This window comes from Siphateles boraxobius, unplaced genomic scaffold (genome assembly GCF_051911475.1).
Source record: "Siphateles boraxobius isolate OS27281-9 unplaced genomic scaffold, OSU_SipBor_1 41, whole genome shotgun sequence".
NCBI classification, from domain to species: Eukaryota; Metazoa; Chordata; class Actinopteri; order Cypriniformes; family Leuciscidae; genus Siphateles; species Siphateles boraxobius.
In genome coordinates, this window is record NW_027509042.1 from 5,699,508 (window position 1) to 5,722,708 (window position 23,201).

The window sequence follows — 23,201 nt, forward strand, 5'->3', positions numbered from 1 at the left end:
GATGTTTTCCTTTAGAATTTAGCATTTATTCAGCCTTTATAAGAGTTTTTCTCCCTAACATATAACAGTGTCATTCAAGAATGCCAATTACTGAACTTGAATCTATTAATAAGGCAAATTTATAAAATGTGGGCATTGTTTTGAAAATACTGTGCACAGTATGCATACTATATACTGCTAAAATACTAATAGTATGTTAACATGCTCTTCTGAACACATCCCATTTAACTATTCGCTTTTTAAATGTAGTATGTAGTGAACAGTATACACTGCTAGAATCCATATGTACTTATATTAGGTTTTACAACAGTGGGTATAAAACAGTAAACAGGAGCTGCGCCATCTGGTGGAGAGCATCGCTACAGCGCTCTCTCCTCCAGTATCCCACAATTCTAATGTTTACGGCTCGTCGGTGAAAGATGGCGGACAGCAGTGGCAGTAATCCTCAATCACCCGGTTTCACGGAGAAATTAAAATCGTGGCTCTGCTGGTCGTGGACGTACATATGTGCGCTTTGGTTCGCCATGGTCTTGACGATGGTTTACGTGCTGAGGAGCCCTCTGAAGCTGCAGGAGACCGTCAACGCAGGTGTGTGTGTTTATGATCAGCTGTGTGTATGTTTACAGCTCACCACAGGGTATATTTATGTTCATTGAAGGTGAAGTTCACACAAATATGAACATTCTACCATTATTTCTCTCATCCCCACGCAAACCCATACGGCTGTCTATTTCTGTGCAATATAAAAGCAGGAATTTTGAAGTCAGTGCTGGTCGGTGTTTCCCATGCAATGTCAATGAATGGTGACTGAAGATGTCAAGCGTCCAAAAGGACTAAAAATGACAATTAAGTATTATAACCAATATGACTCGTGCATAATTATAATTTCTTTGAAGTCATATTGTAGCAGTGTGAGAGAAACAGACCTGCATTTAAGTCAGTGTCGTGTTAAGAACTTTAGTTAAAAGCAGCTGTCAAATGCAATTCTAGAAAATGTTTTGTACGTTAATGTCAGACTCTGAGACAAAGTTTTACTCTTATCATCTCAGTTTCAAATGGTATCAGCTAAAGACTTAAATAAAATGCCATTATAATTTTCACATTATTTTTGTAATGGGAATTAATATCTATATATATATTTGCACAGTACAGTGTGCATGTGACGTTTGAGTAATAGCAGTTTTCAGAGGAATTTGTCAACAAACAGAATGGAAATATTTTTATGCAAGATATGGGTTAGGTTTAATCTTTTTTTTTTTATTCTGTTTACTTTTTTTTTCTTTTTTTTACTAAAGATGTTTTTAAAAAGTTGTACGCAAATCAAGTAATTTGTGGTCATGTATTATTAGTTGTGTTCGTAGATTTATAATAGAAAGTATTATATATTTATAATAAACTTTCATGTAAGATCATACAATTTAAAAAACAGAGGGTTAACTTCATGTAAGTCTAGAAAATGATGTATGTTTTATACATTAATGTCAGTCTGACACAAATGAAACTCCTCCAGCATCTCAGTTTCAAATGACATCAGCTAAAGGTTTAAATAAAGTCTGCTCATAATTCTTTATTTAGAAATTTTGCTATGGGTATGAATATTTACATATACTAGTGCTGTCAAATCGATTAATCATGATTAATCACATCTTTAACACAAAAGTTACACTTTTTAATTGTCACATTTTGTATATTTGCATTGTTTTATTTGTGTGTGTGTGTGTGTATATATAATCCATAGCTCAAAAATAAAGCAATGCATAAATACAAAATGTGACATTAAAAAATGTATAAATCTCTCATTTTTCTAAAGTAAGAACCGCAACACCCGCAGGTAAAGTTACAGCGGAACGCCGAATTTTCTTTCCTCCCCTGAGCCCATTGATTTTAAAGAGACCCCCTAAAGCGTGCGTGTGTTTGGTGGGGGGTAATTGAGAATGAATGGGGGAAAGTCACGTGAGAGGAGGCAATGCCTCCATCTCGCTATGATTGGATATGATTGGTTCACATGATAAATCCTGCCTCTTGCTTTCATGCACGTTCCGCGTCTGCGAATATATATATATATATATATATATATATATATATATATTAGTGCTGTCAACGTTAAACGCGTTAACACATGCGATTCATTTTTTATATTAATATATATTTTTTTATATATATATATATATTAATTATATTTTTAAATATTTACGCAATTAACGCAGCATCCGTTTTTTCTGTTATCCTTTGGCTAGTTACATTTAAATTATTACTCTCTTATTCATGCAAATGCTTTTAAACCATTCAAGCGTGACAAGACAAAAGAGAACGTGCTTGCTGTGAACGCCTATAACGCACAGACCTGCCGCTTGACAGAACAATAATAACTCACACAATTATGTCAAAATGCCTGTTTTTTCGAGTATCCTCATAAGAGCAATCTATTACTCATTATAAATGAGTTAAATAGGCAAGGCAAGTTTATTTATATAGCACATTTCATACACTATGGCAATTCAAAGTGCTTTACAGAAAGGAATAAAAAAAATCACAAAATAAAAGCAAGGAAAATTAAAAACAGATCTAAAAGAAATTAAAAGAGATATATGATACAGTTATAAAATTAATTAAAAGAGTTAAAGGATGGTGAATAGATAAACTTCTCATCTTGCAAAACACCGGTGTATCATATTTTTCACAACTCACAGTTTTACCCTGAGATTTACCATGGTGACTACACTGTGTCTCTGGTGTTATTTCGGTGCCTTAGAAATCGAGAAATAAAGTCTTAAATGAACGTAAAGACTTGTGAGAGAATGAGACGCGTGTGAGATCCGAGTCTCTGTCAGCAGCGGCCGGTCTTAAAGGGACAGCAGCCACTAATGCTGTCTGTCAGTAATGTTAAACAAAGAACAAAGGTAACAGAGAAAATTACTCACTGCTCTTGACTAAAGAACTTTTGTAGCTTTAATAAGGATTAATCTATATTTAATTTATAATTTATGCAGTGCAGACTTTGATAACTTTATTTCAGTTTCTGTATATTTCACAGGGCACAGTTAAATATGACAATGTATTATGGGTTTATGTGAGGATTGTTTAAGGTTCACTTAAAAGTTGGTATATTTTTTGAAGGGGGGGGGGGGGTACATTTTCATGGAGACATCAATAGCTGTATTAGTATCAGTGATACTGGCCTTCATTTATAAAAAGATGCCATTAAACAAGTATTTCAAATATACTGTCTTTGTTGTTTCTATGTTAATTTGAAAATTAACTGTGAAATTATTACATTACAAAATATAATAAAAATGTGTGTGATTAATCGTGATTAATCACAGAATTTTTTTTGATTAATCTAGTTCATTTTTTTAATCGATTGATAGCACTAATATAGGTCCTTCTCAAAAAATTAGCATATTGTAATAAAGTTCATTATTTTCCATAATGTAATGATAAAAATTAAACTTTCATATATTTTAGATTCATTGCACACCAACTGAAATATTTCAGGTCTTTTATTGTTTTAAAACTGATGATTTTGGCATACAGCTCATGAAAACCCAAAATTCCTATCTCAAAAAATTAGCATATCATGAAAAGGGTCTCTAAACGAGCTATTAACCTAATCATCTGAATCAACTAATTAACTCAAACACCTGCAAAAGATTCCTGAGGCTTTTAAAAACTCCCAGCCTGTTTCATTACTCAAAACCATTATTTTATGCATGATAAGGGTTAAGTTAACTAATTTTTTACATTTAAAAAAAAACAAATTTTAAGCAAATAAGTCATTTTTGGCCATGTTTTATAAGTTGTGTTGGTACATGTATAATAAAAAATTACGTAAAAAAAAAAAAAAAAAGTTAAAACAATAAAAATTTCTGTGTTTCATTATCTTGTGTAATTCATCCACAGCCTCTGTGTTTTTAAACACTCTTACGCCTAAATTCTATGTTGCGCTCACGGGAACCTCCTCGCTCATCTCGGGCCTTATATTGGTGAGTCTTTTACCTATTGGTTGTAAACTTAATTATGCTAGATAACAAACTTCAGTTACAAAGCTTTGTGAAAACGCACTCGCTCGTTTGTCCTTCAGATATTCGAGTGGTGGTACTTCAGAAAGTATGGCACTTCGTTCATCGAGCAGGTTTCTGTCAGTCACTTGCGCCCTCTACTGGGAGGAGTGGAGAACAGCAGCTCTGCGGGACTCTTCTCTTCAGTCAACGGCGATACAGAGCAGAGAAGCAACGTTGCAGGTTTTTATTTTAAGTTATTAGCAGCTTTCCAATAATTTCAAAGTAATTGTAGTAATGTTTGAGCTATTGTGTTCTAATTCTTTCAGAATGTAAAGTGTGGAGGAACCCACTGAACCTATTCAGAGGTGCAGAGTACAGCAGGTATATTTCTTAAAGGCTGTCAGTTAATTGCCTCAATTTATGAGCTTTTTGTAATAAATGACAGAATTCCAAACATTATATTCATGATCCTTCCATTCCAGATACACTTGGGTGACGGGTAAAGAGCCCCTGACATATTACGACATGAATTTATCAGCACAAGATCATCAGACCTTCTTCTTGGGAGACACTCAGCAGCTCAGACCAGAAGACTCTGGTTAGTCTCACGCTCCTCTACTATAGTGCCTAGATTTAATCAGAACTGCCATTTAATCATGGCTGTAATCTGTTGTTTGTTCCGCAGTAATGCAGAAGGCCTGGAGGGAGAGGAACCCGCAGGCACGTATTCGAGCAGCTTACCAGGCAATTGAAATGAACCGCGAGTGAGTTGAATTCAATTTAACATCTTCGGATGTGACTCATCCAGTCAGATTTTAGAGCTGGATTGGTATATATTATAAAAAGCAATAATAAATACATGAGCTAGGGATGCACAATATGTGGGTATCATTTTGATTATTCCTCTTTGATTTTATAGTATTGGATATTTAATGCTAATTTTCTCTGTCACATTAAAGCTAATCTTTAATAATAATTTAATAACACTGTTCAAAGTGATCTTTAGCATGATAACTGATATTTGGCTAATTTGGTTCTTCAAACGAATTTGCAGATTTAATCAAAATATCTGGATTAAGTTGTCTGAGATTACTGCGCGTTCTTGTGTTCATTGGAAAGGACAGATATATCAACACTCGAAACCATGATCAGCAATGTAGCGGTTGGCTGGCGGCAAGACAGCAACGTAATGACATCATATTAAAATCTCTGGACCTTTATAAGGAAACAGCCCAGTTTGCTACATGATCCTCCATTATTTCCATTTTATTTCAGTGTTGTAATTAGCAATTCATTTAATTTTATCCGTGAATCAGATTTGTTAAGTAACATCATTTATTACATTGTCTTTTGGTAAAAAAAAAAAAAAAAGCACAAGTTAACTGCAAGTCTGCACTGCATCAAACCACTAACATCATGTGTTTAAGACTCCAATAAAATTCTTATATAATTATTCCCTCACGAATAAATCTCTCAGTGAGTAAAACTGTCTGTGTATATTATGATAGACTACACCACATTATAATATTATTTTCAAATTAAATTTTATTATTATTATTATTATAAGAGCCTCACTGAGTCAGACGACTTCTCGCCACTTTGGAATAAAGGTCTCTAGTTTTCCACTAACCTGCTGTAACCAGACAGACTCCAGACAAAACCTCAAAGACAAATGAATATACTTTAATCACGGAGGATCTTTGACTAATTTCATAGAGAAATCCCCCTGACAACAGTTTATATAGAAAAAGTGCATAACAAAGATGACATGATCCATTGCATAATTTTTCTCTAATATGATTGGTTCTTGATATGTATAGTTCTCTGTTACTAGGTAAAAGCAAATTTGGATTCCTTTACTTCAGCTTGTTGCGAGGGTCATGAGGTTAAATATATGTATGTATATATATATATATATATATATAAGTCGAGTTTTGTTTCCTCTTTTGTTGTATTCAGACACATATTCAGTATTGGGAAAATTTAGTTTTCAAAAGCATATAAATGTTAATCCTGCAAGAAAAAGAAATGTTATGATTAATTAAAAATTTCTATGTGAATGTATTTTAAAAGGTAAATTATTCCTGTGATGGTAGTGATGAATCTTCAGCATCATTACCCTTCACATGATCCTTCTAAAATGGTAAAAAAAAAAATTCTGACACTGAAAAGCCAGTAATTACTTTCATGTTACAGTTCATACACAGGCAGTCAAAATGTGTCTTTTTTTTTGCATCTCTAATGTGAACATGAAGTTTCCTTTTTCTAACTCTCCAGCATATGATTCTGTTCATTGCAGATGTGCTGCAGCATATGTGCTCCTTGCCGAGGAGGAAGCCACAACCATCACAGAAGCTGAACGGCTATTCAAACAAGCCCTTAAAAGTGGTATGAGACTTTTACACGGTCACACATATGTACTCAGCATACAGTAACTCACGCTGTTGTTTTCTACCGTTGCGTTCACAGCCGGTAAAGACACCAATCTTGTGGTCTACATCAAGCGCAGACTGGCCATGTGTGCTAGAAAACTGGGTCGCATCAAAGAAGCTGTAAAGATGATGAGAGATGTGAGTGAAGCAATATAACACAAATAATGTTCAGGTCTGTATATTTTAATGATTATTCTAGTGCAAAGTCTTGCCCCATAGATTATTAAAGTAAGTGCTTTAGTGTAAATTTGATTGTTTTGTTTTTTTTTTACCTGAGGGATGAGTCAAAAAGAAAAACTGTGGTAATCAGCAACATATTCCTGTAACTTTAGTGAAGGTACATAAATTCAAATTTAGTGCAGGATGTTGTCACATCCATTGAATATCTTCAGGGCGAATTCACATTTCTAAAACATTCACATTTTTGAACATAAGAGTTCCTTTCCAATTCTGCTCTATTAAGACATTTTAACTGTCTAAAGAGGAACTTTAATTTACAACAAAGTATTTGAAATTGTTTTTTTTATTCATTTCATTATTTATGCCTAATGCCTGCTACAGACTCTTGTGATTTCGGCAATCCTATAAGATCATTACAAATCACACCGTACGACATGGATCTAATAAACTTGGGTACGACAAATATGTTGACTGTACAATGATGGCATTGAATTGTAGGCTACGACGCAGATTAGTATAGAAATTAGCAATTGTTTTTTTTTATGTGCGCTGAAAAAAAGAGGAGAAAGTGAAAGAGAAAAATATGGCAGGGGAAAAAAGATTGCAATTTGGCATGCCAATCTTGCAAATTGAGCTTTAGGTAAGTAGATTTAGTTTTAGCGTCATGTTATCAATAATCCATTTCATGTTGCTTTTTTATTGGCTAGTCAGTAGACGTAGTTCGTAGCAGCAAACACCCTATGAGATGATCATGCTAAATTTCTGACACTTTCAGAAAATTATTGCAGGCTATTTTTGGTCTCAAGGATCGTCAAAGATCGTCAAAAAAACACAGTTTTAGAGCCACAACCACAGAAATCTCACAGAAGAGAAACCACAGAAATTGCTCATCTTTCGTCTTGGACAGACCAAAATCGTACAATGTGTACCGGGCATAAAATATTGATGTTATAGTTATAAGTCATCAATGTAAGATGTCATCCATGTAACTCTAGAATATATTCTGTTATCATCAGAGAGTAATTTATGCTTAAAATTTTTAATATTTTTTTTATGAATGTATTTAGAACTTAGCCTTTACATGAAATGTATACATGCTCGTATCACTGGGAAGGACTTTTATTTTAATTTGTAAGTGGCATATCATACTTCAATTAAACTCTGTTTCCTGTTTCCTTGTACAGTTAATGAAAGAATTTCCTTTACTGGGAATGTTAAACATTCACGAGAACCTTCTAGAAGCGTTATTAGAGCTGCAGGCCTACGCAGATGTACAAGCAGTCCTCGCAAAATATGATGGTGAGCTCATTCAACTGTCATATTACTGTTCTCTTCAAACTGGACCAGAAAGTGATGCTACTATCGATGTTTCACTATATATCTGATGTTTTCTCCTTCAGATATCAGCTTGCCAAAATCAGCAACTATATGCTACACATCCGCCTTACTGAAAGCCAGAGCGGTGTCAGATAAGTAAGTCTTCAAGCGTGCTGGAAAGTATGAAATGATGCAAACAATTGTCTGTTATGTCTATTAATGAACAGCATTTAACCATATCATAGCATAGGTAATGTTTATGGATGATAGTTTACTGAATGAATCTGTATGTGTGTCGTATGGCAGGTTTTCACCTGAGGCAGCGTCTAGACGAGGTCTCAGCACAGCAGAGATGAACGCAGTGGAGGCTATACACAGAGCTGTGGAGTTCAACCCACATGTACCAAAGGTTCGAAATATATATATTTCCCCCTTTGGGGGATTTAGATTTGCTTACCTCCAATTAAAAACAAAAAAACAACCTTATTTTAGTTTATATTGCAAATATTGAAGTTACTGGGCCACACATCGGATTTATCTCACTGATATTCATGAGTGCAGGCTTATTGTCATGGCCAGAAGGTGATGCTGTTGTAGTATTTACAGTGAAGCAGATTGTAATCCTCTGCACTAAACTGAAACTTTTCCAACAGGCAATGTTCACAGTTTTGCATTGAACTTAATTGCAGGTGAGGTTGTCGAGCCAAGGCTGCCAAACATATATTTCCGTAAGCTGTGTTTAGCGTGAAAGTTATATCACCTTTGATTTTTCTTTATGCCCTTTAAAGATGTTTTGACCCCCATCATATATTTCTTTCTTTGTACCTTGCTTCAACTTGCCGCTTTCCAAAACACTAGATCCGACTTCAAAGTACACAACCTCTTCACACCCAAACACAGTCTCAGACAAAAGGGCATTGTGCACCACAGACATGCTGTATCAGACTACAAAGAGCACCTGTTTGAGATGTGCAGCAAATATAAACACACACACATACACCTGGTATTTCAAATGCCTAATCTGGCCCTAAGACAAAAAAGACGCTCCATAATGAGCTAGAATTTGGGCAATGCAGTAGTATTTTACACTGTTACTTAAGCAATAAGGTACAAGAGACCGTGACTGTATTTACAATAAATTAATGAAAAATGGTCCTTCATATCTTTATTACGTAGGAACGGCTTCATAAAAGCAAAAAGGCACTTAATGACATGCTGAATGTCATGATCTTTTGGACTTTATTGCTTACATTTTGATGGCGATGAGCCCCTTGCTAAAATATAAAAACAGCCATATAGGAAACGTATTAAGTATTATATTATAAAGACATAGTTGTTTCCTAAATTCATTGTACTGACGCCAAAGAAAATATTTTATGGGAAAATATTATATATATATATATATATATATATATATATATATATATATATAAATCATTGAATATTTTGGGGTAGGTAAGATTTTTTAAAAGTTTTTGAAAGAAGTCTCTTCTGCTCCCCAAGGCTGCATTTATTTGATAAAAACAGTAATATTATGAAATATTATTACATTTTATAAATAGCTTTTCTATTTTAATAAATTATTAAAATTATTATTTTAATTCATTCCTGTGATGCAAAGCTGAATTTTCAGCATTATTACTCCAGTCTTCAGTGTCACATGATCCTTCAAAAATTATTCCAATATGCTAATTGTGCTACTTAATGTTTTGTCAAATTTCTGATTTTTGTTAGGATTCTTTGATGAATAGAAAGTGTTATGTCACTGTTGATCAATTTAATGTGTCCTTGCTGAATAAAAGTATTAATTTCTTTTCAAATAAAAATTTGCCCTTCAAACTTTTGAACAGTAGTGTATGTTTCTGACTATTACAGTGGGCAAAAGTGGTACTATTAGTATAATTTATAAAAAATTAGGCAGTATAATTTGTTAAAGACATTAAATTATTGTTAAACGCATTTAATTTATATCTAGCACATTAACCGACATCCCAGAAATGTGCAAAATATAATGCATGATGTCATCCATCACTGGACACCTGCACCTCCCCTTTGCATGGAATATCCAAGACCACTGTAGTGTGATGTCATCGCTCAGGGTCCGTACGGTCAAGTGAAAAGAGATACGAGACAGACCGAGACAGAGGCTTATGGGAGTTCAGCAGGGGCTTAAGAGGAACATCCACATAAAAGAGACCCATCACTGACACTTGATCCGCCATAAAAGACCGTGTTTGTGTGCAGGCATGTTGCGTAGGACAGCTGCCTGTCGAATGTCAGCATGATCATAAAGCTAAATTACCCATGTCTGCGAAGCACATGTTTGTGTACATTCTGACACGTACACTGCGGTGATTTTACAGAAAGATATGTTGGGATATTCGTTCAAAAATGCAGAAGGTGCGCTTGACGCGTTGTAGAGAATCAGCCGAATCGAGTTGTAATGTACAATAATCACAGCCAGGGGCATTTTGGAAGGTTATCCTCTGTATAATTGCCCTCTACAACTCTCACCCTGGGGCCCGGAGCCGGGGACTGACTGCTCTCTCACACACATACAGGCTGTGTATAAAGATCCACCAACATGTTATTTCTGTCAAAACTCTTAATCATTGAAGCTTGTTTTATTAGATTGTGCTGGTCTCGCCATGAAAATAGTCACAGCATGGTGTTAAAAACAAACAGACTATATAAGTGTAAAGCTCTCATATGTATAGGTGAAAGTCTGGGTCACATTTCACACCAAGATCAAGAGGGGGGAGGTTATACAATAAATAATACCTTTTTGTTGTTGTTGATGTTGTTCATTTCACTAATGAGAGTGGCTTTTTGCTTTATGGTACTCAGAATTGGGGTAAATATGTTTATCGTCCTTTCCTTTCAAAATGTAAATGAAAGTGTTTTGTGTGTCGTTGCAGTATTTATTAGAGATGAAGAGTCTGATTTTGCCACCTGAGCATATTTTGAAGAGGGGAGACAGTGAGGCGGTGGCGTATGCTTTCTTTCACCTGCAGCACTGGAAGCGGGCAGAGGGGGCGCTCAACCTGCTACACTGTACCTGGGAAGGCAGTGCGTACAGTGCACATCTTTTCTTTTTTACACACCATCCCATTCTTGTATAATAGATGATTACCGTTCTCATTTACCATGAAGCTGTTTACTGTAAAAAAAAAAAACGTAAACGATTTCATCTGATGTCAGTCAACATCTTTTGGCTCTCGTAGCTTTCCGGATTATTCCGTACCCTCTGGAAAAGGGTCATCTCTTCTATCCTTACCCAGGATGCACAGAGACCGCAGACAGAGAGCTTCTGCCTTGTAAGTCTTCTCTCTGTTTATACCTGTATTTATATACAAATAGTAACTGCTAGCACAAGCATAGTGTTAAATGTCTGGAGGTGTGGAAATTATTAACAATAATGGGAAAAAAGAGTATTTGTAGACATGTTTTAAGGACTTTCTTTAAGACTTTCTTTTTCTTCCAGCATTTCACGAGGTCTCAGTGTACCCAAAGAAAGAGCTTCCTTTCTTCATCCTCTTCACAGCGGGCCTTTGCTCCTTCTGTGCCATGTTGGCCATGCTCACACACCAGTTTCCAGAGCTCATGGGGGTCTTCGTCAAAGCTGTGAGTATCTGCACGCCTCAACAAACCCCAAAGTGTTTTGTTTTTGCCTTTACTCTCGTCCCTCTTTGCCCTTTATTATTATTTTTGTTTAGAAGAGAAAGACACAATCACTGAACTTCCAAGATAAACATTTCAATGTGTTGCAATATAAGAATGAAGTCTGTGTCAATGGCACTCTAGACAGTATAAACCACGGCTCCGTATGAGACCAATAACTGTCTGTGATGTTCTATTAGCGGCGAAAATGTCGTCATCACGTTTGGGTGGTATTTCGGGTTGAGCACGCGAGACCCCATTCGCGTGGTGGTGTGCACAGCGTTTTTGTAACTTCTTTTTTGTAACCGCTCCGCTTTCGAAGATACACGACTTCGAGGCAACTGTGTCCGAGCAGGTGCATCTGTATATACGTATGTGTATGTATGCATGTATGTGTGTATGTGTGTGTGTATATATATATATTACATCCATACACACACACACACACACACACACACACACACACACACACACACACACATACACACACACGAGTTGGACAATGATACTGAAACTGTGGTTTTAGATAACAATCATTTAATAGTATGGAGTAAGGCCTCCTTTTATGTCCAATGCAGCATCAATTCATCTTGGGACATTTGGCACTGGCACCAAAGTTTTGGATATAGCAGCCCAGCCATGAAAATTGACTCTGTGGGGCGCCTGACGAACAGTTTTGGTGGAGTCGAGGTGTACTTTCAGACAGCTTCCTCCTGCGTTGACAGTTTCTCCTGTTGGATGTGGGTCGTCCTGCGTGGTGGTATGCCGACATTATTCTGGAGACCATGGCTCTCGATACACCACAGAGACTTGCTGTCCTGGTCACAGATGAGCCAGCGAGACGTGCACCAACAATTTGTCCTCTTTTGAACTCTAATATGTCAAGTCAAGTCACCTTTTTTTATATAGCGCTTTTTACAATGCAGATTGTTTCATAGCAGCTTTACAGAGATAACAGGAAAATAATGTTGTAATAATATTGTTAAATATAAAATTAAATATGTCTCCCATTATGTAGTGTGGTTTACAATATTTTATGTACAGCTGTTTTGCTCTGCTAATTCAACCTTCACATTCTGCTCTTAGTGATGGAATGTAAAATTAGTGAAGAGCGCCCACCAGGCCACACATATGTGACCCTGGACCACAAAACCAGTCTTATGGGTATTTTTAAATTTTTTTTATACATCTCATATAAATTGAGATGTATACATCATCTGAAAGCTGAATAAATAAGCTTTCCATTGATGTATGGTTTGTTAGGATAGGACAATATTTGGCTGAGATGCAACTATTTGAAAATCTGGAATCTGAGGGTGCAAAAAAATCGAAATATTGAAAAAATCGCCTTTAAATTTGTCCATTTCTGTTGGCGATTTTGATGCATCCACTCACAAAAATAGACATTTACAAAATATCTTCATGGATCATGATCTTTACTTAATATCCTGATGATTTTTGGCATAAAAGAAAAATCGATAATTTTGACCCATACAATGTTTTGTTGGCAATTGCCACAAATATCCCCTGTGCGACTTATGACTGGTTTTGTGGTCCAGGGTCACATATATAGGTGTGGAACCACCAACAATATTTTAATTGATTGATTTCAGAACACATTTGAGTTGTTGCGCTAGACGCCACGGAAGGCCTCACATCCAAGATGCATTCAAACTCGCTCTAGTTTCCGCTATACTCCCTTATTTGCCCGCGCGCACTCATGCTTTGTTCCCTGTCCACTCCAAACATCTTGTTCTCCTTGGGGAACATTGCCCTAATTTTTAATCGCAATAAATTCCTGAATGTGACAACATGCAGCTTCAATGGCCTTTATCTTTTTATCAACCTCGTTTGTCATCTTACAACACATATTTACGTTAGCACTATCTATTTCCTGGATCTGCGTTAAAATGGATGATGCCTCTCCAGCCTCCACTCTGCCCAGTTTCCCTCCCTATCCGACGCGCGGCCCCAGGCTTCCTTTCCCATATTCCGTCATAAACATCTGTTCATCCGTAAAATGTATCGCTTCATAAACACATTAGGGGCTTGTTTATGGTGGATAGAACCGTGGAGGTTTCAGTGTTTTTCAAAGGAAAAACTTAACAGTCTTAAAGTTGGTTGCCATCCAGAGATTCTTTTTTTTTCTCCTCTTGTTTGTGTCTGTCTGGACCTCCATGTAGTATCCCAGAGGGATAAACTCTATCATACTTACATCTAGCACTTCAGGCAACTTTCTGACAGCTTGTGGCTCAGACACTCGGATAGTCCATGATTGAGCCCGACAACTCAAGAAACGTGTGTAAAAGCACTACTACTTTTTTGAGTTTGAGGTTGTACAGGTGTTTATCATGGACCTCACGTCAACAACATTTCACATCGGCCATGATCATACTTCAGTTTAGGGCTAAAATTCATAGTTGACCGCTGTCGTTTTTATTATGTTGATTTTGTCATTGAGAGGAAAGCGCGCTGCTTACATATTCATAAAGTCGCTCTCAGCAGCATGGAAGGCGTCAGTATGTTTCATTAATAGTATATCCCTGTAAAGGTATTTCTAACTTCTTTTTACTTCTAAGCAAACAATGAAAAAGAACTTCACCTTGAGTATATCTCGGGGCCTTGAATCGTGTTCAGTCTCTTGTGCGTTAAGTGTGTTCGAGCACAAGCAATAAGTTGCTGGCTGCAGTTCACTTAATGCCCACCGGTGTCACTAATAACAAATAAAAGTAATCCTGAACATACACAGTTATAGGTCTTAAATATCTTGCACATAATCTTTAAGATGTGTATGGTTATTAGTAAGTTCTTTGTAAATGCTACGTCACACGTCTTGAGTGTTTTCTCTCCTCTCGCTCTCTCTCTCTCTGCAGTTCTTCAGCACCCTCTTTGCACCACTGGGCTTTTTTGCAGACAAGATGGAGAGTTTTATGCCCTCCTGCCTGTGGCATCAACTTGCAAATGTCTGACGTACACCAATTCGTTCATACTTGCACTCAAAAACACTACTGTACATGTATTATGTGTAAGGTCCCCACCTGTACTGACAATAAAAATGTTTTGGCTCTTTGACACACTTCTCTTTTGCTATAGTATTTGTTGTCATCTGACATTATTGTGTATATTATATGTCAACCTCTATGCCGTGACTGCCTCTAATCCCGCTTAAATATTCCTGCTATGGCTGCGGGGCAGGTTGCCACAGTTATATAGTGCTGATGCAATCACTGAGGAAAGAGACTGGATTTGTATAGACCTTATTCACAGCAGTGTTATCTTTGATTTTTAACTGGAATAAAAGCGAGGCTGTGAGGGATAGACTTACATCTCTTCGGTGGGTTGTACTATTATTAGGGGCCAATCCCCGAAGGGGCTGAGCCACCTATTGTATCTGTTAGTTTTCTTATTATTATTATTCCGCAAATGGGAGTCTATGGCAGCCCTATGAACCGTAAGTAGGAAAATGATGAAATTTGGCACACTTGTAGTGATGCTAATGAATAGTAATTGGACCAATTTTTGACCCTCTAGGACCAACTCTATAGCGCCACCACCAGTTCAAAAATTCAACATTGAAATGGTTATAACTTTTGAACCCTTTGATCTAGAGACATGAAACTTAGTCCACCTGATTCCACTCATCATGCTGATCACAACCAATCCCTTATATTAAGACCCCGCCCATTACAGTAGTGGCCATTTTGAAATGTACAGTATTCAGTTTTTTCGCTACTCCTCCAAATTTTGTCCAATTTTCTCCAAACATGTGCTCAAATGATCTTCGGACTGAGCCGCATAAAAGTACTGTTCCCGATTTTTTGATGTTATGATGTCGCAAACTTAACGAGGTCCATCTAAAATTGGCTAAGAGGCTGTATCTCGGCCAAAGATTGATCAATTGAAACGAAAATTGGTACACTTCATCTGAAACATGTTCTGAGGTTCCATGCCAAAGTTGGGAATAGTGCCACCTATGGGTCATGAGATATGAAAAATTGCTATTTTGGCCAATAACTTTTGAACAGCATGCTAACCAGATGCCTTTCTAATGCATCTCTTCAGCTATCAGGATAAACATAAGCTACATTAGCATTGAGCTATCTTAGCATGCTAATCTCGTTAACATGATTTTGTGTGCTTATTCTTACACTGAAGCCTCTCCTCTGCAGCTGTGTAATTTGCGTCCTCTGAGTGGCGCAAGTTGCTAAACCACGTGTCACGAATCCTGAACCATTGCAGTCGTGGGTTCGAATCCTGTGTGACACGTGCCCAGACCGCATGAGGTACTGTGGCAGGAAAAGATGCAGAAGTTGCATCTGTTCCAGGCATTGTGCCTAAGAATGGTCTCATCTGAAGCTGTCACATACAACATGCAGTGCTTTTATGTACAATTCATTGTTCTATGCTCTTCATTTTCTTCAAAATTCTTAATTTTGACTTGATTCTCTGTTGAAACTATTGAATTTTGTAGATGCGTGTCTGCCAAGTGGCACAACAAGATGAGTGACAGACACCTGACCCATAAATAGTGGGTTCGAGTCCTATGAGGGACAACTTTAAAATTGTGTATAAACTTGTCATTTATATTCCTTTATTATGCGGGTAAGAGCTGTACTAATCTTTCTTACTCTTGTATTAGAAATAATCTTGTTTTTTTACTTCATTCTGTGTTCATTCTCATCAGACCTTCTGTTCATTTTGATTTCATCCTATCTGTACTTCTGAACCTATCTGTTCTTCATGTACATTCTATTTCTGCTGTATTTGCTCTTCTGGCTCCGTATTGCGCTACAGCCCCTTCAGCGGCTTGGCCCCGTATTGCTGCTTGCAGCTATATTTTAATGTGTTTTTGTAAGGTTCTGCTGACGAAACGCTGCAAAAATATCTATAAAAATGTATATTTGTCAGTAGACAAAAAACTCCAAGTTGTGTAAAATTATAAGTGATCTAAGAGCATCTTACAGCGAATGCCGTTGAAAAAATGTTAAGTCTATCCCTCACAGCCTAGCTTTCATACCTGTAATGACGCTGCTCTGAATAAGGTCTATACCCTGAAGATTTGGCAGTAAATCATGTGTCTGTTTTTAGAAGATCTCACAACACAATGTTCACATCCACAGCATGAGGGTGAGTTGGTTACACATTTGAAACGGTATGTTCACACAAAATACTATAGTCTTCCTTATAGAATGAAGGCTTGAAATTTTAATTAGACAAGACTGTCAGGCATTGTGGCTATGGTCATAAATGTCACTCAGTTTGTGATTGTGCTGTTCTACAAATGAGGCAGATCTGGGTAATGGTTGGTGAATCTGACAAAATATGGTTACACATCTTTACATAAATGTCAGGCAGAAAAGCCTTAAGATGTACCAACAAAATATTAAATGTTTCATTCACATGGGTGGCAGATTTCAAAACACAAGTATAACATTAACATTGTACAAAAAACATAAGAAATTCTGTTTTTATTTAACTTTTCTAACATTCAAGAGGGCTTACAGGAGATAAGCAAAATCATATTTAAATGCAACAATATTTTATGCAATTTTATGCAAAATACTGTTTTTACTAACGTTTCCTTTCTGTTGTTATGGTCCACTCAAAAATGATTTAAAAAAATATATATTTTATAAATATTATTATATGGCTACCCATATTCTTCAAAATAACTTCTTTTGTGTTCAGCAGAAGAAAGAAATTCATACATGTTTGGAACAGATTGAAGTGGGTAAATCATGACAGAATTTTCATTTTTGTGTGAACTATCCCTTTAATAAAGGTAGATTTATTGGCGGGCTTTAGAAATGACGTTCTTTCGAGCAGAGACAGAGGCTAATGTATGGCGCACGCGGGAGGCAGGTCAGTAAAACATCCCCATGAAATAAATACCCTTATCTAATTTGTAGACTTAAGGTGCTAAATTTGTCTCACATACATCTTATTTTTAACGTAAGAGCAGGCGCGGGCGTTTTTAACTTGAACAAACAAGGCTTCCGTTTTAAGACGAGTCCAGTAATTTGAGCTGTACAAAAACAGTTCGTTGTGCTGCTGATGTTGCAAACTGGTACTTGTTAAAATAGTATTTTAGTTATCTTAATCATAAAGACACTGGTTTGTAGAGAAAATAGTTTTATCTTTTATTGCACCTTTAAATTCTTCTGTTATTCTAGTTATTAATTTAGCAGCTAATGAATAGCAAGGTCTCTTGCACATTTACAGGAAATAGTTTACTTGCTAATTAAGTAATTAGGTGAACATGAATGTTCATGGTATTTATGTAAGTTAAATAGGATAGCTGTAGGCGATAAAAGATTGAAAAATTTTAAATATGCAAAATTTACAAAAAACAGAAGAGAAATAAAATAGGTGGCTTAAAGGGTCACTCCACCCATTTGCATTAAGATTTCCATTGTTAGAAATCCAGTCATACTATTGAATGGTCGTGCAACACTCTTTCATTTTCCCCTGAGACGAGAGGAATCCTCTATTTACCTTTTTCACTTCCTCCTACAATGACGCAAAAATCGTCATTTTAAGTCATTGTAGGAGGAAGTGTAAAAGGGGGGGATTTCTGTGAAGGCTACAAGCACTAGTTCCCACCCTTTCAAACCCGCCCATAGGGGGTTGGACCTAATGCGCTAACAGACCTATCAGATCAGTGCCAGTGCGTTTGATTTCACCGCAATGGTTCGAGCTGGGGCAGATTGGTGGTGCCTGTGCTCTCACTGTGCGCCAATGGACACAGAACAAGAGTCTGTCTGCTGCCGAGAATTCCAGCGGTGCTACGGAATCGGAGGATGACACGGACGTGTGTGTTGTTGCTCACCCGAGTTTCGTACCCCATACGGATAGCGGCGTCCTGGAGACCTACTTTAGAGTACCTAAGTTCAACTGGCAACGTCAGCCAAAGCCTACAGGGTCAAATGGTCGTCTTTCTGTAAAGTAAGTTTATTTTCATTTTGTTAACATGCTAACGTGGCAGGTTCATTGCACAAATATCTTGCAGTTAAGCTAGCTACTGTAGTGGGAGTGGTCTGCGGAGCTGAGCATTGCAATGTACTATGGGGATTGTTGTCTACAATCCAAAAGCACTAAAAAGTCATTTTCTGCATTTTATCGGCCAAGAAGGTCCTAAATAAGAAATTTATGATACTATTCTACTACATATATGACCCACTTTCAATACATATTCATGTCTCCACCGGTGGAATGACCCTTTAAATGGCAGCAAATAGGGTTGTACAGGTCTGGATTTTGTCTCTATTTGGTCAGGTGCAAATGGTGAACTCTTTACTGTTTGACATTTTTCTTAGTGTCATTATTCATGTGTAAATTATCCAGACCGCTGCTGAAGTAGCAGCTAACCGTTTTGTCACGTTATATTTGAGCCTTAATTTCCATAGATTGAAAGGTAAGAAGTTCCTCTGATGTGCGAGGATTATTTATGTGTGCTTGTCTAACTTTTATATCCATGTTTCCATGTGCCACTTTGAGTTTTGTAAATAGCGTCTTTTCAGATTGTTTTTTTCCCTTCTGTATATGTAGCTACTGTAAATAGTCAACATCACTAAGTGGGTTTTACCAACCTGTAAATAAACACACTCTTCCATCATTTCCTGTCCCGCTCTGAGCGCTTCCACCTTGTCTGATGTGGGGACGGAGTCTTCTAAACCGGGATTCATAGTTTTCGTAATTAATATTTTCTCAATTTGGAATGGAATACTAGGATAATGCTTGTACAGTATACATTTAAAGGGGTGGTAAAACACAATTTCACTTTTCTAACTTTAGCTAGTGTGAAATGTTGCTGTTTGAGCATTAAACAACATCTGCAAAGTTACAATGCTCAAAGTTAAAAGCAAAGGGAGATGTTTGCTTTTAAAGAAAAGGACTACAACAAATGGCTGGTAGGGACTACACGACATTCCTCCCGGGTTAGTGACATCAGCAACCCTAAAATGTACATAAACCCCTACCACGAGAAAAGTTGAATAAGAGTACATTTGTGAGTCAGCTCAAACTTTAGCATCCTTCTTTTCACATGCAATAAAAAGTCACTCTGTGTGCATCTCACAACAGTTCCTATACGAGCGATTTATAGATTAACATGACAGAATATGCTAATTGAAGATAGTTAACTCCACATCAGCAACATAAATTCATCAACTAACCATTCAGAGACGTCCTGTTGCATTCTACATGTTGTCACTTCTTCTTAAGTCTCTCCATCTTTGTCTGACTCTGTTTTAACATTAAAGGCAGAACAGTTTCTGTCATTTTAGTGTAATCGCAGCTGCTACACACCAGAGCTCTTGAAACCCCGCCCTCTGAGGCAGCTCATTTGCATTTAAAGGACCAGGCACAAAACGGTGCGTTTTTGCTAACTCTCAAAAAGTGACAACTTTAACATGCTATATAAAAATATCTGTGGGGTATTTTGTCCTAAAACTTCACACACACACACTCACACTCTGGGGATATCAGAGATTTATTTTACATCTTGTGAAAAGGGCATTTTACCACCCCTTTAATATGACTAACATATTGAAACAATAATTATAATGCAGATATACATTTCCGTTGATATACTTTTTCATTATTTTTTTTGTCATTTACAAAGTTTCTTAAAGTCATATGTATAGTATTATACCTCTGAGGGCTACTAAAGTTACAAAGCATTGTTCAAAATTCTTTCACAGGTTACGCTCGTGTCTTTAAAGCACAGCTATGCCTCTCAACATATTTGGCATGGACATGGATGTTCACAGCTACATATGAGACAAAAGCATGGTGTCTGATCATCAAACGTCCCACTACCACCTGTTTTCTTTGGCAGTCACCCATACAACAGTCAGACGGGGTTGTGCAGGGTCAAAATAATGCTTCATATGGTACTGAATGTAGAATAGAAAAGAGCCACAAAGACTGGCAGTGTGATGCACGGCTACTGTCGATCTCATCCCACACAGGAGAATGCTTATTCAGTCATATATTTGCAAACAAATTCTGCTTAAAGAAGGTAATGTCTCAGGAAAACCTCCTGGTGAATGCCTGAGAAGGATGAGAATATATTTAGCTTGATACCATCACAGTCACGTTTATTGAGTGCTGACAGAGCTGGTGCCCTACAGCTGGATTAAGTACATTTGGGGGCGTTTCAACTGGCGCTCTCCAGGGGTTCTGGATTTGTTCAGGTTGGCAGTTTACTGCAGGCTTAAGCCACAGAGTGTAACAAAACCTAGTGACAACCAAGCAAATAATGTTTACAGCAAATACTGTCCCATGAGATCCTGTACAAATCTTTGCATTGTTAAATTAAAGCTGTGTGTATTACAACGTATCATGCTACTCTTAGAAATGGATCTTGCCTTAGGGTTAATGGTTTGGTCAATGCCTTATAAAGCACTAAGTAGTAAACTACTAAACCATGTAACGCATCCCACACTATTTGGGTGATGGACTTGACTGATACCTCAAATTATGTGGTATGTTGAATTGATGGCAAATTCGTATGAATTTGTGCGATCTCATTCGTACATTTTCATATGATCTGCTCACGCCCCACTGGTGGTATTGCTAAGGTTGAGGGGTGGGGTCAGTGCCGGTCTCGAGTCCCACGCAGGAGCTCTGGAAGGATAAAAGGAGTGAAGACAGCGAAGGACGAGAGAGGAAACGTTGTGTTTTATTATGTTTATATGCAGGAGTCCGTGAGGGGCTGCCGCTTTACTTAAGTTTTCTTTGTGCCAATATAATGTCGATGTCCCTACAATAACAGATGCTTCATCATGTTGTTATGTGTTAGTTTAGCAAAATCATCTTCTGAAGTCTGTTGCAGATATAGATATTCATACATGTGCCTAACTGTGGATGCAGATGCACAGTTCACAGACCGGGTTTGACCGTTCCAATATGGCGGACGACTAACGTATAGTGTCCATCGAAACAGCCGCTAAGAGGAATCTATGTATAAATATCTATGGATCGCACTCGCCCTTATATCTTTAAACAAAAATGAAAGCCTTAGGTGCTCCTCACAGGAGTGCTGCTGTGCCTCTGTTTTGCATTTAAAGTTTTAGAAGAGCTACATTCTTGCCAGCTGACTCACAAGATAAGAGTTTTTATGTGTTAATCCCACGCCGGCGGCCTGGTAAGCTCCGTCTGACAGCAAGCGTGCTAACGCTCACACCCACTCGCTTCTGGGAGCCAAGCCACACTCGTCCCCAAAGGTCACGTATATATAATGCTTATCTCCCCTATAAATCTGCCCTCAAGACCAAACACTTGCTCTGGATCTGTGGACTTAACCCCTAAAATCCACTGGATCCGTCTACGGCGCGGATGCCGGAGCTAATCGCGGCCATTATAGTCAATGCTCTTAAGTCCACCAGCTGCGGACGCAGCGCGTCTCAGAAGCGCCCCAGAAGCGTCTCTCCGCTCCGCTCCGCAGAGAATAGGTAGCAGGTCTATTTTCACCGCTTGCCGCGTCAAGCAGCACAGAGTACATCGTACCGGGCAGGAAGTCAGACACAGAACGGCATAGAAGATCTTTCAAAATAAGAGATATTCAAAATAAAACACCCTGTGGATACCAACGCTCCGCTGCTGAAAGGCGTCTGAGACGCTTCCAGTGGACTTTGACGCCGAGCTAGGGACGCATCAAAAACGTGGCACTGACGTTCCGCGCCGTAGACGGATCCAGTGGATTTTAGGGGTAAGCCTACAGTGCGGACGTGCAGTGCATGTTAATCAATAAGTGCATTCACACCGGGAGCAGAAGCGTCGCGTGAGCGTCAAGCAGGAGCGTCGCGTGATCAGCGGTGAAGCGGGGTTTCGGCGCAGAGTCTATTTTTGCGGCGCTGCTCACACTCAATTAAAGTGAAAGCACACTTTTGATGGACAAAATAAATATGATTTCACCCAAAAAGTGCCCAAAATGCACAGAATTTGCATGTCTGGTGTGTTTTAACAAGAACTGGAGTAGATTATGTCAGAAATGAAAATGAAGACTATGTATACAATATATACTTTTATTAAAAATATTCATAGAAAGTTTACCAATTTATACTTGTTTTAATTATTTCCCAATTGTTTCCCTGCACTTGCCCGAGTTTACCTCTCTGCACCATGTACAAGCGTTGACCGTGAGTGCTTGTTTAGCCTGGCTGGACATGTGGCAGATTAGAGAAGAAACAGACTATCTGTTGACAAAGTAGAAATGCTTCTGTTTGCAATGAAAAACTTGCCATTATTGAACAAGTGATTGCAATAGGCCTGTGTGTGTGTGTGTGTGTGTGTGTGTGTGTGTGTGTGTGTGTGTGTGTGTGTGTGTGTGTGTTTTGAGAAATATCTTTATACTGCAAAGCTATATTTATTTAATTTTTATTTGTTATTTGTATATTATTTTATTTCAGTACCTGTTTTAATACAGAAGTTTAGTTTGCTAAATTTATAATTTTTTTTAGGTGGATATTGGATGTGAAAAGGAAATGTTTCTTCCATAACTGCACTTTAGATGTGTGTGAATTTCCCACACCAGGAGAATTTTATATAGTTCTAAAGGCTATTATAGCAATTATCTGTTCAAAAATGTTCTATTAAAGAAAAGAGA

General features: G+C 37.5%; 1 protein-coding gene across 1 annotated transcript; it reads left to right on the forward strand.

The window, feature by feature from the left end:
- Nucleotides 1-372: 372 nt before the first annotated feature.
- Nucleotides 373-14,666, forward strand: st7l (suppression of tumorigenicity 7 like). The gene is made up of 15 exons (XM_077197977.1): nucleotides 373-588; nucleotides 3,901-3,983; nucleotides 4,082-4,241; nucleotides 4,328-4,382; nucleotides 4,484-4,599; nucleotides 4,687-4,765; nucleotides 6,301-6,389; nucleotides 6,471-6,571; nucleotides 7,798-7,912; nucleotides 8,014-8,086; nucleotides 8,237-8,339; nucleotides 10,849-10,999; nucleotides 11,155-11,247; nucleotides 11,415-11,554; nucleotides 14,464-14,666. The coding sequence occupies exons 1-15, from the start codon at nucleotides 420-422 to the stop codon at nucleotides 14,557-14,559; spliced, it is 1,623 nt and encodes a 540-aa protein (XP_077054092.1). The 5' UTR covers nucleotides 373-419; the 3' UTR covers nucleotides 14,560-14,666.
- Nucleotides 14,667-23,201: the final 8,535 nt, after the last annotated feature.

Bases quoted from the DNA above. Each gene is read 5' to 3' on its own strand.
- st7l (XM_077197977.1), top strand. From the start codon at position 420: ATGGCGGACAGCAGTGGCAGTAATCCTCAATCACCCGGTTTCACGGAG. The intron at 11,000-11,154 runs GTGCGTACAGTG...TGGCTCTCGTAG, and splicing joins ACACTGTACCTGGGAAGGCA to CTTTCCGGATTATTCCGTAC. The intron at 11,555-14,463 runs GTGAGTATCTGC...CTCTCTCTGCAG, and splicing joins TGGGGGTCTTCGTCAAAGCT to TTCTTCAGCACCCTCTTTGC.